Source organism: Phallusia mammillata, chromosome 4, assembly GCF_965637545.1.
Source record: "Phallusia mammillata chromosome 4, kaPhaMamm4.hap1.1, whole genome shotgun sequence".
NCBI classification, from domain to species: domain Eukaryota; kingdom Metazoa; phylum Chordata; class Ascidiacea; order Phlebobranchia; family Ascidiidae; genus Phallusia; species Phallusia mammillata.
The window spans coordinates 3151072-3164970 of record NC_137255.1 but is presented as its reverse complement, the minus strand read 5'-3'; the positions used below and the strand labels follow the sequence as shown (position 1 = coordinate 3164970).

General features: G+C 36.7%; 1 protein-coding gene across 1 annotated transcript; it reads right to left on the bottom strand.

The window, feature by feature from the left end:
- Positions 1–97: 97 nt before the first annotated feature.
- Positions 98–12067, bottom strand: LOC145223391 (cytochrome P450 2F2-like). Its single transcript, XM_080089814.1, has 9 exons — positions 11752–12067; positions 9329–9477; positions 8507–8609; positions 7866–7975; positions 6922–7043; positions 5661–5785; positions 4891–5035; positions 2783–2946; positions 98–2132 (listed from the first exon to the last, which is right to left on the bottom strand). The coding sequence occupies exons 1-9, from the start codon at positions 12025–12027 to the stop codon at positions 1812–1814; spliced, it is 1515 nt and encodes a 504-aa protein (XP_079945940.1). The 5' UTR covers positions 12028–12067; the 3' UTR covers positions 98–1811.
- Positions 12068–13899: the final 1832 nt, after the last annotated feature.

The window sequence follows — 13899 nt, the reverse complement described above, 5'->3', positions numbered from 1 at the left end:
AGTACAATTTTTATAAAGATATTACGGAAGTGCATGGGTGGTTTTAGCGCCGCATAACGGAACAATATACAAGTAAAAGTACCACAAAAAGAAGCTTAAAAAGCAAAAAATATTCAAGTAGGCTATATCGCCATGTGTACACAAGGTTTGGGGTTCTAATTCAGGCACGTATTGTTACATTTTCTTAGAAAATAGATTTAAGCGGCGTGAATTATTTTCTATCAATGCCCAAAAAATAAATAACTTTTTGAAGAAACTACAATAAGACGATAAACACATTTTCAGCACAACACCATTTTACCAAGAGAAAATACAAAACAACAATTGAAAGTATGTCTAAAAGAAAAGAAATAGAAACAAAAACTTATCTTGTTGCTGATCCCATACAGTTCGGTGTCTGATTAGTTTGTATCATTATATAGCGCACAAAACAATATTTGTTAAAGATAATATTCTTAAACCATACGTTTTCCACCGAACTTTTGAAACAAAGAAATAACCTAACATTTTCTGGTCAAAATGGTCACAAAACGCATAGTAAGATGAGATAATAGACCAGTGGTTCCCAAACTTTTTCATATTTTTTTCAAAACGGTCCCTTCGCCATTATCTCGAGGGCTCGCGGTCCTTAAGCCTAAATATGTATTTCACACAAACGAAAGTTGATTGCAGGATTTTAGCTAGTTATGCAAAATTGCGCATAACAATCATCCAAAGACAGCATGTGACATCACAAACAGTAAAAAAACATTACGATTGTGCGCAAACAATTGCATTTTTTGATAGTTGTCATTCAATAAAGGCAATTGTTTAGCAATGGAGACAGTCGATTCTAAATTTTACTTAGATTTAAACTTATTTAGTGGCACAAACTGACGCCAAATAAGATTATAGAATTACTTCAACCGCTTCGCGGTCCCCCCAAAATTGCCTCACGGACCCCTAAAGGACCGCGGACCCCAGTTTGGCAACCACTGTAATAGACGTACCTTCGATGCAATCAACTACATAGATTACTTTGGATAAAGAAGCCACAGTTTTCTCTAAGACACCGTATGCGCAATCAGGGTTTTTTAGGGTTTGGTTTGGGTGACCGCTAAGTAGTTTTAAGAGATCGCAAGTGTTTCATTTAAATACCAAAAAATCCAAAGTCCAAATTTTGGGAAACCGCTGGAGAAATTTGGGGGACCGTTTCGGAGGTAGAATTTTAAGCAATAATTCAGACACCGACAAATTAAGATGTTAGACTTTGGGTAATAAAGCTGGTCGCCTCAACAAGTAATTTGTTATTAAAGAAGTATTTCTAAAGGAGCACATCTACCCACTTTGAAAACAAAACATAAAAAGTTGCTCAAAAATTGTTTCGTAAACTTGGAGTGCTTGGTGATACCGCGTTTGGTAACCAATAAGGTTATAGCGCTGTCATCAACAACGGCATTTCAATAAAAGCCTTAGCCTTAAACCACGATAAAGAAAGAAAAACGAATATTTAGCGACACACTGGCAAATTTTTAGTTTATTGGGCCTCCACACAAAGGTTAACCTTTGTAAATTTACAATAGCTTTAAGCAGTGGTGGGATTTAGTTTTTTTGTCAGTCGGTTTTATCACAAAAGTCATATTTTTCAGTCGGTTCTGTTACAAAAAGTCCATTGACGCAGTAACCAGTAATGCTAACCGGTTCGCCGATCTTATAAAATTTCGTGAGACGGTTCTATAGAACCAGTGCGAACCGGCTAAATTCCACCAATGGCTTTAAGGTATTAGAGCCATAAAGTTTAGAAAAAAATGTTGCGAATTCTTTAACAATTTTCACCGCCTTTGATTCACTATAATTTCAAACGGTGAAGGAACAAAAGCTGAACCGTGGCAACCGTTGTGAACAGAAGGTGGACTTTTCGAGTTTGGATCCGCATGTAAAGTGAACTTCTGGAGCAGGGAGACCAGGAAGAGGAAGAGCTCCGCTTTGGCGATGTCCTCTCCTGGACATCTTCGCGGTCCCAGGGAGAAAGCGAGGATTTTATCACTGGATGCAAACTTCCCATCAGATGTAAGATGTCGTTCCGGGATAAACTGCTCCGGATTATGCCATATTTCGGGGTCGTGTTGCACTGACCACAAATTACCAATCACCTGAACAAGAGAATGATATTTTTCAACAAAAAAGGAAAGAGTAGGGGAACTTATTTTCAATGCAAAGATTTTTTTCACTTATTTTTCAGGATTTTTGTTATTTATACTGCAAGAAATGATTTCTTGTAACCTTTATACCTAGCATATATGGTTGTCAGGGCTTTGTAATTTAAAGCGACATTTTGTTGACTTTTGGAGTGCATCTAATGATCCCTCGAGAAATGTTTTTGAATGTTACTTGACTTGACTAATTTTTAAGGACATGATTTAAATTTTTGAGGCACTTTAAAATGACAACTCTAATCAGGTGAATAAAAATTTACGTTTGAGGAATTTGGAAGTGTAAGATATGTCTAAAAGATGGTCTTCGCTCAAAAAAACTTTTATACTTCACCAGGTAAAATTTTATACTTGTCTGCAAAAAAGCGAAAAAATACCATGTTGTTGGATATAGACCCACGATATAAGCCTCTTTGTGACCGCACTGTTTTCTGTTCAGCAAACACCTTTAACTAGGACAGTGCATTTTTTTCGACAAATCAAATATGCATGCTGTTATGAGTTGCGGCCGCTTAACCGTACTCAAGAAAGCGAACAGTTTTTCTAATAAAAAAATATTTTAAGGAAACAATTCAACATGCCAATTTTACCTCTGTGTTCTTCGGTATAACGTATCCATCAATTTCCACTTCCCTCGTGGTTTTGTGTGATGGAGTGATTGGAACCACTGCTCGAAATCGGTTAATCTCTTCGATGAAAGCCATCGTGTACGGCATACTGAGACGATGACGTAGCTGTGGGAAACCCCCTTCACCTGTGAACATCAGCAGAACCGGCATGAAACGTTTTGTACACAGTTAAAATGTAGTATATTTAAGCACTATAGGTTGAGATTTTACTATTTGTTTTATCGGTACGGAAACATTAGGATGTTTCTCAAGATAAAATCAAGAAAACTAGATGTAATATGTCTTCGAAATCATAGGTTTAAATTAAAGTTGAGTTTTGAGGGTGAGGATAAGACAAACAAAATGCTATTTAAATGGAGTCTTATCTCTTCTCAAAGGGCCTTATCATATGGTGGTGAAGGCATAATGACCGGCTCATCCGGTATGGCGCCTTCAATGGGCCTGGCGTACTGTGATTTATACATGAGTGTGCCGTGATCGCTGGTCTGCATAGAGTTTGTTTGAGGTAACAAGCTGAAAAGCTTTTCCTTACTTAAACGGTTATTGGAAAAGCAGTTTTTGGCACAATACGTCACAGAAAAGCAAAAATAACTCCTTTCAAAATGTTTGTTGTTAGAACATCGTTAAACGCTGGTACAATGCAAGCGTTCCGAGTGCAACAATTCCATTTACACACAATACGCAAAAACGTGATCTCACAAAAAACGTCAAACTTTCAGAACGCGACGTAATGACGTAAGCAGCTTTCGTTTTCAGGCAACAGATACGCACAGTGCAACTAAACCCGTACGCATTAAACGTGACTAAAAATGTGGCAGAATTGTCCATTTGACGAGTGCTATAGGTTAACGTGATAAATGTCGTGCATGTCATACACGTGATTGTCATTAACCCAATGCGTCAGTCTGATCATTACATCGTTTTGTGTGAGCCAATTACGCTGTCAGGTCACATGAGCTTCAATAAAGGCACTTACACTGTAAATCAAGAAGGTGGAGTTTACAAAACCCGAGGGGTGGTCCCAAATTTCCAAGCTGTGTTGGAGAATTCCACCCCCTGGGTTGTGGTGGAAAACTCCACGCATGATGTTTAACACCAACTGGTGTGGTGATTTACACCAATACCTGGTGTTTACCCACGGTCATCAGCCTACACATATTCCTGCTTACACTCCTTGTATAGTCTTTTCCAATCTAACAAGATCTATTGATGAACAAAGCAATAAAATAAACGAATAAAAAGGATTATTTTATGCTCTTCACACAAATCTAAAAGTGGTTGATAACCCTTTGTACAGACATTTACAGTGTAGGACAGGTTTAAACAAGTAATACACCGAACCCGCCTCAAAAGGTTCGGGCCGAAACCGAATATTCGACCATTAGGCTCGAATAAGTTCGGCCGAATCAGACCAAAATCAAAATCCTCGCTCTTATGGATGTTTTTAACTGAACCTTGTGTTGTTAAGGCAGGTGAACTTATTTATGACATTCCAAAATAACTATTGAAAATCGTAAGCTAAACAAAAAACCTAACACTTTACAGTCAACATGGTTTGTGATTTAGAGATACCAAAAATGCATATTCGACCGAAATGTTTCTGTCAAACAAAACTTCGGTGCATCACTAATTAAGTATAGTATCTCAAACATTTTTGTTGACGTTATGTATACGATAAGATGAACATAAATTCATAACTGGGATCAGCCCTGAAGCGTCGATGCAGACCAGCGATCACGGCACACTCATATATAAAGCACAGTACGCCAGGCCCATTGAAGGCGTCATACAGAATCAGCCGGTCACCAAGCATTCACCATCATATGACAAGGCATAGGCTAGAAAAATCTAGCCTGTGGTGGGATTCGAACCCACGACAGGAGTCTTTCTCAGGACTTTATGTATACGAGGTACTACGTTTTAACATAATTTTGTTGTGGTATAATTTGGAGTAGTTTTTGCGTAATATATTTAGCAATACTGGAGGACTGCTTTGAGAAACTCTGCAAAGCAGAAAATCAAACCAGAATCGCTGCTTTATACAACAAAACATACGTTTTTGCACCTACCTATCACATTTTTAATCTCATTGAAAATCTTAGATTTCGAATCTTCATGATGAAGCAAACATAAAACGCCCCAAAGCAAAGTGCTTGTTGTAGTTTCGAATCCAGCGACCAACAGGTCTTGGATGACGTGGACAAGCTGCTCCATCTGTAAAAAATGGCTCGTTACAAAATTAGGTAGGTTAAAACTTTTTTAGAAGTTCTCATTCTTTATATCCAGGGCGTACTTATTTCTAAGATGTCCTTATTTCGATTTGACAAGGTCTCAGTGAGTATGATTGCTAGTATTTCTAAAATATGTCATAACTTTAAATTGAGTCTGTGTCCTTATTTTTCCTTGGTTTTATATCCTAATAACGCTCAGTATTCTATTTTACCCAACATATTCGCCATTACGATTTGTGGCTAATTATAAAAAACTCATTCACAACATAAGAAAAGACCACTGTTAGCACTATTAGGATAGTAACTTGGTAGATCAGTTCGTAGAACCAATTTGCCTAAAAAAACGTAAGGAAGTTTACCTAAATGAATAAATCAACTTTACCAACAAAAAAGAAACAATTTCCACCATGTTTTTTTCCTTACCAACCATATTTATACTCTTTAATTTAAATCCAAAACCAAACAGTCCCACCTAAAAACTTATCTGTAGCAATTTAAATTAGAATTTAAAAGCATTTTTGAAATTTCCAAATGCAGCAAAGAACCTGGTTGCTCTTTAAAAGCCCTAAAGATTTATTTTCTTGCGATAAAATGTTTTATTTTCTCACATGAAAATCTCCATTGCTCTGATTTCCTTCTTTGGTCATTTCTGCGTAGAAAGCGTCACAAAAATCACGGTAGTCGTTTTTGTCAAAACTTTCAACGTGAGTTGATATATGACGGCGAATAAAATCTGCGGAAAAACAAAAGAAAATTAGGTAAATCAGTAAGAAGGCCAGGTTTGAAAGGAATCGCTAACTGAAACTTAGAAAGTGTCTCATTTAGTACATGTGTATTCATGTAATGTTTATGTTTTTCTGACTTAGGAAATTGTGGGGCCCATTGACTGTTGCCCAGTCAATCTTCTCTTAACCCGCTATTGAAAAAGACTTCTGGATACATATCCATAGTTGGTCTAGTCCAGTGGTTCCCAAACTGTGGGCCATGGCCCAGTACTAGGCCACCAAGACATTTCCAATGGGCCACAGAGCCATTTGAACAGATTCTACTGTTTTGTTATACTGTAGATATTATGCGCTTTGTTTTGAAAAACGTATTTTTTGCAAAGAATTCCGAATCGTGTAGCCAAGGAGCATGAATCTCATTAAAAATAAATTGCTAGAAACCATTTCGCCTGTTTTTGAGTTTTCTTTTTGTGCCCAAATTTACAGCACGTGGTGGGCCACGAATCGCTATTAAATAGACATTTGGGCCACAGACCAAGAAAGTTTGGGAACCCCTGGTCTAGTCAGTAGAGTACGAATTACATGTAACCATAAAAAACAGGTTTCGTAAGTTATATTCACGTTAATGCAACAAACGCTTTGAGCAACCGACCAGTGTAAACTTTTGCTTATTAGTTGACAATAAAGTGACAAATTTTGGTGCATGGGTAATTTACCGCAAAAAAACACATCCAACTGAAGGACGGTAGTTGTCAATAACAACTATAGTGTTTGTTGTGTCTAGCTCACAAAACGCGTCTGCCGCGTTCACCGCTGACCTGTCCAGACGGCCTTGGGGTTTTGGGTCGCGTTATTTCGGGCGTGTACCTACGGTTTATTTTTAAGGTTTGTTATCAGTGGTGGGATTCAATTTTTTTGTCAGCCGGTTCTTCTACAAAATTCATACTTTTCAGCCGATTCTGTTACAAAAGTCTATTGACAGCAACAAGTAATGCTAACCGGTTCGCTGATCTCATAAAATTTCGTGAGACGGTTCCATAGAACCGGTGCGAACCGGCTGAATCCCACCACTGTTTGTTATGTGTGCATTTACCTTGGCTTTGTATCGCTTTTTTGTTTGAGAGATTTTAATACACAAACCTACCTCGCATGTAGTCCAGGTTTGCCGAAATTTTCAAGTAAGCACCTCGAAATGGTGGAACAAAACGCAAACTGCTTTCGAACATCGTCATGTAAAAAAGCGCTCCAGTACTGCCAAGGGAAAAACTGAAAAAAAGATAAATTTACTTCCTGGTAACCACCCAACGACATAGTTAACCTGTTAGCAAGGTAAAAAAGGGGTCACAACTGGGATGTTAAAATATGGGTCGCGTTCGGGGGAGAATTTGACCCCAAGGCCTAGAAAAAAATTTCAATACTCCCGCATAATATATCGCAGTCGAAATAATTTAAGATAGAATCGTTGAGGCCGTGATTGTCAGTAGTGACGTAAGCACCACTAAATGACGTATTGACGTATCCCTTGACGTCATCCACTGTGACGAAAAAACGTTTTGGTATTTTCGGAATGTTGAAAAAACAGTAAAACTGGATAGAAATCGTGTTACGCGAAACCATTGTATGGAAAAAGTGGGTAAAATAAAACAGACAATGTTTGTAAAGCTTCCTACCCCAACTATAAATGGAAATGTGTGTCAAAATACGAATCTTACTCAAGCCACGAAATTGGGTTATATATTAAAACGTGTAATGTCATGGGCACGCACAAGGGGCCTTTCTCATTACGGACAACATTACGATCGACTTGAAAATGACGTTCTCGGCGTAATCGTGTATTTCCATTTCAGCGGACAAGTTTTTTCGTAAACAACAAATGTGCGAAAACAAGCACTGTATGATAGTGGTGATTTTAGTTTGGAAATATAACACGTGTATAAAGTATAGGCAATAACTCTTATTTTGAAGTTACCAAATGTAGAATAAAAAATGTGTCTCCTATTGGCCGACTCGTAAAAATGGAAGAAAAATATATGACCCCAGGTCTCATTTTGAAAAACATGAGTATTAAGAGATTAAAACCCGGCACACCTTTCTTCGAATATATCCACTATCTTCTGTAGTTCTTCACTGTTGTATTCAAATCTTCGTCCAAACATGATATTTGCAATTACGTTTGCTACGGCGCTCGTCAAAAACGTCTAAAATAGATTTATTGCTTAAAATAGGCTTGCTGTGGCAACGTATTCCAGCTATGTACGTGTTTGTTGTCACAAATCATGCACAATTCACAAAACTAAATCAAACAAATTCCTTAAAACTATATTATTGAGATTTTTGTGTATTTCGGAAATTTTACAACAAATTTCGCAAATTTACTTATTCTGCCTTAAAACGTTTTCAAAATTATTTTTTGTTGTAAGGTTTTTAGTTTAAAATGTAAATTATAATTATTTCTGTGTTAATAAAGCGTAGTTTAAAAACTTTAAACAGACTTCCAACACAAGATTGATAACTTTACGGAGTATTTCTGGCAATTGTATTTTTATACCGACGTTTCGAAGTCCTACACAGTTTGCCTTATCAGGATAAATAACACTGTAATAGGAAGTCGAAACGTCGGTGCAAAAATACAACTGTCAAAAGAGCTGTGAAAGTTGATATTATGCCTGGCAGCAACAGCTTATATATTTAGTGATAAGTTAGTTATTAGCTGAATGCGGTGAACCTACCCTTAAATTAATCGGTTTTCCTTCCATTTTGACAAGCCATTCAACGTAGTATTCCATTTCTTCCATGATGCGACTCTCGATACTTTTGCGACCGATTCCAACTCTTAAAAGGAGTAGTTTTGCTATCAGTTTGGAAAACTTAAAAAGCATTGGTAAAAAAAGATACAGAAATTTTTGTAGAGCAATTCACAACTCAAAATTGCTGCTATTTTCACATAAAATGGGTTTCAATTAAAGTTTATCGTGTTTGGCATGTCAACACAGACATTTTAAATGTACGTCAAAAGCAGTTTCATTACAATAGCATGGGTTTTCGCCGTCGTCAAAACTACTTGCGGTAAACTGTGTACAAAAACTGATAAACATGATTGTTATCAATTATAGTACGCCAGTCCCAATGTGCCTTGCCATGTGGGACTGTATGGGAGACCGACTTTATCCAGTAGCCTATAACGTCTTCAATGGGCCTGGTGTACTATGATTTATACATGAGTGTGCCGTGATCTGGTCTGCATGAACGCTTCAGGGCTGATACCAGTATAAATGCATTCGTCCTTGATGATTGTTATAGTAATAAAAGTACAAGATTTTAAATTAACTTTATCACATGTTAAAACGAAACATAACTTATAACACAATTTCACAGTAACGTTGTAACATATTTGTTACACATCAAACCAAACATTAAAAAAGGCATTTTTTAACAGTTGCATTATATTTTTAAATGCGAAACACAGCCCCAAAGACATGCATTGATCAATAGTAAAAATACACCCCAAAATAGGGATAAAGCGTAACCGAAGCAGAAAATTGGTTGCTTACCCCTTAAGAGCCCGAATACCAAACTGTCGTTGACCTTTCCACGTCTGGTTATAATCCAAAAATGACAGACCCAAATTCTTGTGAAAGATTTTGTGCATCACAAGGCTATAGGGACGACCGGAAAAAGCATCTGATTTCGTGACAAATGCCTAAATTTTGATAAGATATAAATGTCACAATGTGTTTACAAACTTCTACTGCGTTACATGATATATCGGTATTAGGTTTCAGGTAATACGAACTTTTTGAATTTGTAATCGCATACATTATCAACATTTTTCAGGATGTTTTTCACAATTTTTATGTCCTGTATATTTTCAACCAGATAATATTTTACCTAGCAACTGTTTTTTTACACTTTGATTTGGATAATTTTGCTTTTTTTGTTTTATTGTTTTATTTGCAGGCGCTTAATTTGAAAGTCCAACCCGGAAAACAAGCATTTAGGAATACTACACACGGACTTAAAGATGTGTTTTCGTTTGAAACACAAATATTTTGTTAACAAATGTTCTCAAGCAGTAGTGGGATTCAGCCGGTTCGCACCGGTTCTATAGAACCGTCTCACGAAATTGTATGAGATCAGCGAATCGGTTAGCATTACTGGTTACTGTCATTGGACGTTTTGTGGCAGAACCGGCTGAAAAATATGACTTTTGTGATAGAACCGGCTGACAAAAAATTTGAATCCCACCACTGTTCTCTAGTATTTAATCAGTCACTTGGTACCATTTCATACACAGACAATTGGCCACATAATGCCAGTTGTAAGAGCCAGTTTGTTTGGTAAACAAATCGAAACTAGTCTGTGACCTTGCGGGGTCATTTTGAATTTGGTTGCTTGACTGTTTAAGGAGATTGCGAACACAAAAGTCAAGTGTTACAGACTTAAATACTTAATTAGAAGCAGGTTCTTTAAATTTGTCCGTTAAAGTTAAACAACACCAACAAACAAATGTTTTTTTTTCGCAGCACATAAAAATGTTTGAAGAAACACATTTTCATTTTTTTATGTAAAGGTTGAGGCCGTTTTTTGGAAACAATTGAGTCTCAAATGTTGCTATGCATACCATGGTTTGTTATCAAGTCGTAAAACATAGAAAAGCGTTTAATCTCGACAAAAACAAATATTTCGCATGGGTTACTAATGTAAATTTCCAAAACGCAGAAACATATACGTTATAAAAATAAAATCTCTAATCACATGATATAACAATATTCTACGTTTTTTTATTAAATTCAAAAGATCTAGTTCGCATATAAAGTCTTTTTAAGACGTCAATAACTACGTGTCAAAAACCTTGTGACCTGCATCACCTATCAAAAATAATGACTAAGCTATGCAACAAATCCTATTCTTACGTAGTTTCTACGTCATAGTGGGTTGTATCACTCTTTTGTTTCGACACAAACGCTGATTAATCGACCTGTTACAGGTGATTAGTGGATATCCGTTAGATTACCAGGAAATAAATGCAAACGGCTTTGGTAGTCAGAAATGTTGTTCAACGAAATGCTATTAACCCGTGTTGGTGATAAACAAGCTTGAAAAGCAAGAAGCGCTTTAACGTAAAACGTCAACCAACGTACTCGGAAATTTTGCACTAATGATCACAACAGTCATTGCTTAAGCAAGTGCACTAACCCCGCACAAAGGCATGTTAAAACAAAATCGTATGGTGGTACTGCAATTAAACTCGATTGTGACGTCCTAAAATATCTTTACGAAGTATACATAAGCTGCACAAACCGGAAAAATATTGCTTTATTTGGAAAACTTTTGGAGAAAATAAATTTCGTAAAGATAAGTTAATAAATTATATTTTTATTTGTCGGTTGTGAAATTTTAAGCTTTGATTTTATCTAGTGTGTCTAAATTTCTACCCCATTATCTAATGCAGGGGTACCGTTTGGGCGACGCGTGCCAATTTACTTGTTATTTCCATGTGTTAATGACCTCGCGTGCGAACGTTATTCTAAATAGTAGTGGTTCGTGCCAGCAGATATCAATAATAAAGAGAAAGCAGAGTATTTTGTGCATGTAAGGCTGGATTTTAAGACAATGGCACAATAAAAACTGTAAACAAGCAGTGTAACAGGGTAAATTGTTACTTCAATATAAAAACGCAAATCGGTTCTCGGTTGGCGTGCCATGAAAAACCACCTCGCGTGCCAACCTTGGCGCTCCTGCTGCCAGGGGTTGCCGACCCCTGATCTAATGTTTCTCAATTCCAAGTACTTACCCATTATCTAGTGTTTCTATGTTGCAAGTATAGGGCCTTACGTCGCGTTTTCAAGTTGCAAGTAGTAAATAGCCCTTACTTGGCGTTTCTAAATTCCAAGTATTAAGCCCCTATCTAGCGTTTCTGAATCCTAAACATGCAAAGCATGATTAAGTTACAACTCAGCAAGAAAAAAATTACCTCCTGTATAGTTTTGTATCCACTCAATACAATAACTTCGTTTCTTCCCATACGGACGGCCATGACACTTCCATACTTTTTACTCCAATCTCGCAACATACGAGGTGGGTCCCTGTACAAAAAGGGTATTACCCCAACGACGGGCAGACCCTTGGGGCCAGGGGGAAAAAGACGGGGCCGCCTTCGCCAAACGTAGAAAAGTAAAACAGACAACAGGCAAAATAATGGCAGAAAGCCCGGATTAAAATTGCTGGCTTGTTGGGTTTCAACCGTCATTTTATTTTGTAAGCTGTTTTTGAATTGATTAACAAATGAAACAACTGAAAAATAAAATAAAAATATTCAAAACATCTTGCATAATTTCTGCTCCTAACAAAATAGCATAATTCTTTGTTTCTTGAGTTGTGTTTATTTTGCCAAGTGAAGCAAATCGTACTAGCACAATTGCGCTAAAATATTCACCAAGCCGGAAATTGCTGTGCAAATTAAAGACGTTAAAAAGCGCGACAAAGTTGAGGGCACAATTGTTGGACATCTGGTAAACGCGCTGCTACTACACTCTTACTATAAGCGTTTTTATTTGATACACTTAATAGAGACCTGCCTGCGAGCTAATGTAATGAATACATTTTATTTATTTAGTAAGCGGATGTATTTTAATTGCGGTTGCAACCGTCAGTGCTCAACAGCCGAAGTTTAAACGTCAGCATTAATATGTTCAATATATCATGCTTTCTGACAACTTGTTTTTACTAAACTACATTTCAAGCAAGTGTCTACTGTTTCTAAACCATACACTGTCTAACAAGACAAATTAAACGAAAACTCATACTCCAATGCCAAAGCACTATTCTGTTTCTCGAAAAAAACAAAACAATGTAATTTAAAACGTGTTTTTTCTCTCTAAAAATTGGCCCTATTTTTGCGCAACCTTGCCGGCACAAAAAGGGGTATATACTGTAAAAGTGTGAAACTAAAGATAAAGGTTAATCGTTAACAGAACGGTTCGTTGAAGCCAAATGGTCTAGAAACGCACAAAAGCCTTTATTTTGCTTGAGGTACTCGTGCTTTTTTTACTTTTGGCCCATTGTCATTCTTGAGTGCTTCTCTGTAAGGCGTACTTCCTCACAGTAACCTCAGTGTTATATTGCGGCAGACCCTTCATCAAAATTATAATTACGTCTCAAAAAGTATTACTGACAGAGTCTCTCTATCATAAACTGGATAAATATAGGTTGTATAAATTTCTATCTAACTGAAACAACATACCGTGTCTACAAACTTAGACAAGCCATACATCATTTTTTTTCTTTCTACATTGCTACAACAACATCAACTATTTTAATATCACGGTAAATTTGAGACAAAATAAATAACAACAAAAAAGATTGCTATTGTACTACAGCTACACATGTTTGACTATCAACCAAAACTAAATAAATACATAAAAAACTGTTACAAGGGGCATTTGAGCGTCGCAGCTTTATAGCCGCTCAGATCCAAATGTCACCTTTCCTCTTAGCGCAGCATTTATACCGCGAGCAACGCAGTTCGTCTTGTCCCGCTTTAACCGAAGTGCGTACACCGTACAGCCTGAATGACGTCATTTGACCTAAGGTAACCCCGCCGTGAGCACGCCTCTTGCGCCCAACACGTTGATTGAAAATGCGACGTATGCTAACCTTATTTAAATTGATTTAGCTACTTTTTGGAAATAAGGATAATTAGTTCAAGGTATAATTGCTCATGCTAAACTATGTTTTGTTAATTTAGCTTTTTTATTGCCTACTCTTACTTCATATACAGTGTAAAAAAGTATTATTTAGCCTCTAAGATAGCAAACTTTTTGAAATTCTGTTGATTTGAATCGATCTTTGTCAATTTTTTACAGTTAACCAAACCTAAATTATGTAATTTTGGTCTTCTGAGTTTTTACAATGAATACAACACTATCGAATTTCAGAAATTCTGTACTTAGCCTAAAAGACAGACCAAAATAACCAAACGTAACAATTTCATGTCATCACTATATTTGCAGATAAAGCGTTTTGTTTAATGCTATTTCAACGCTAAAATTCTAATTTAAACCCAAAAAATTACCAATAATTTTACGATTTTTGTAGTTCATTCAACACTCATGGGAAACTC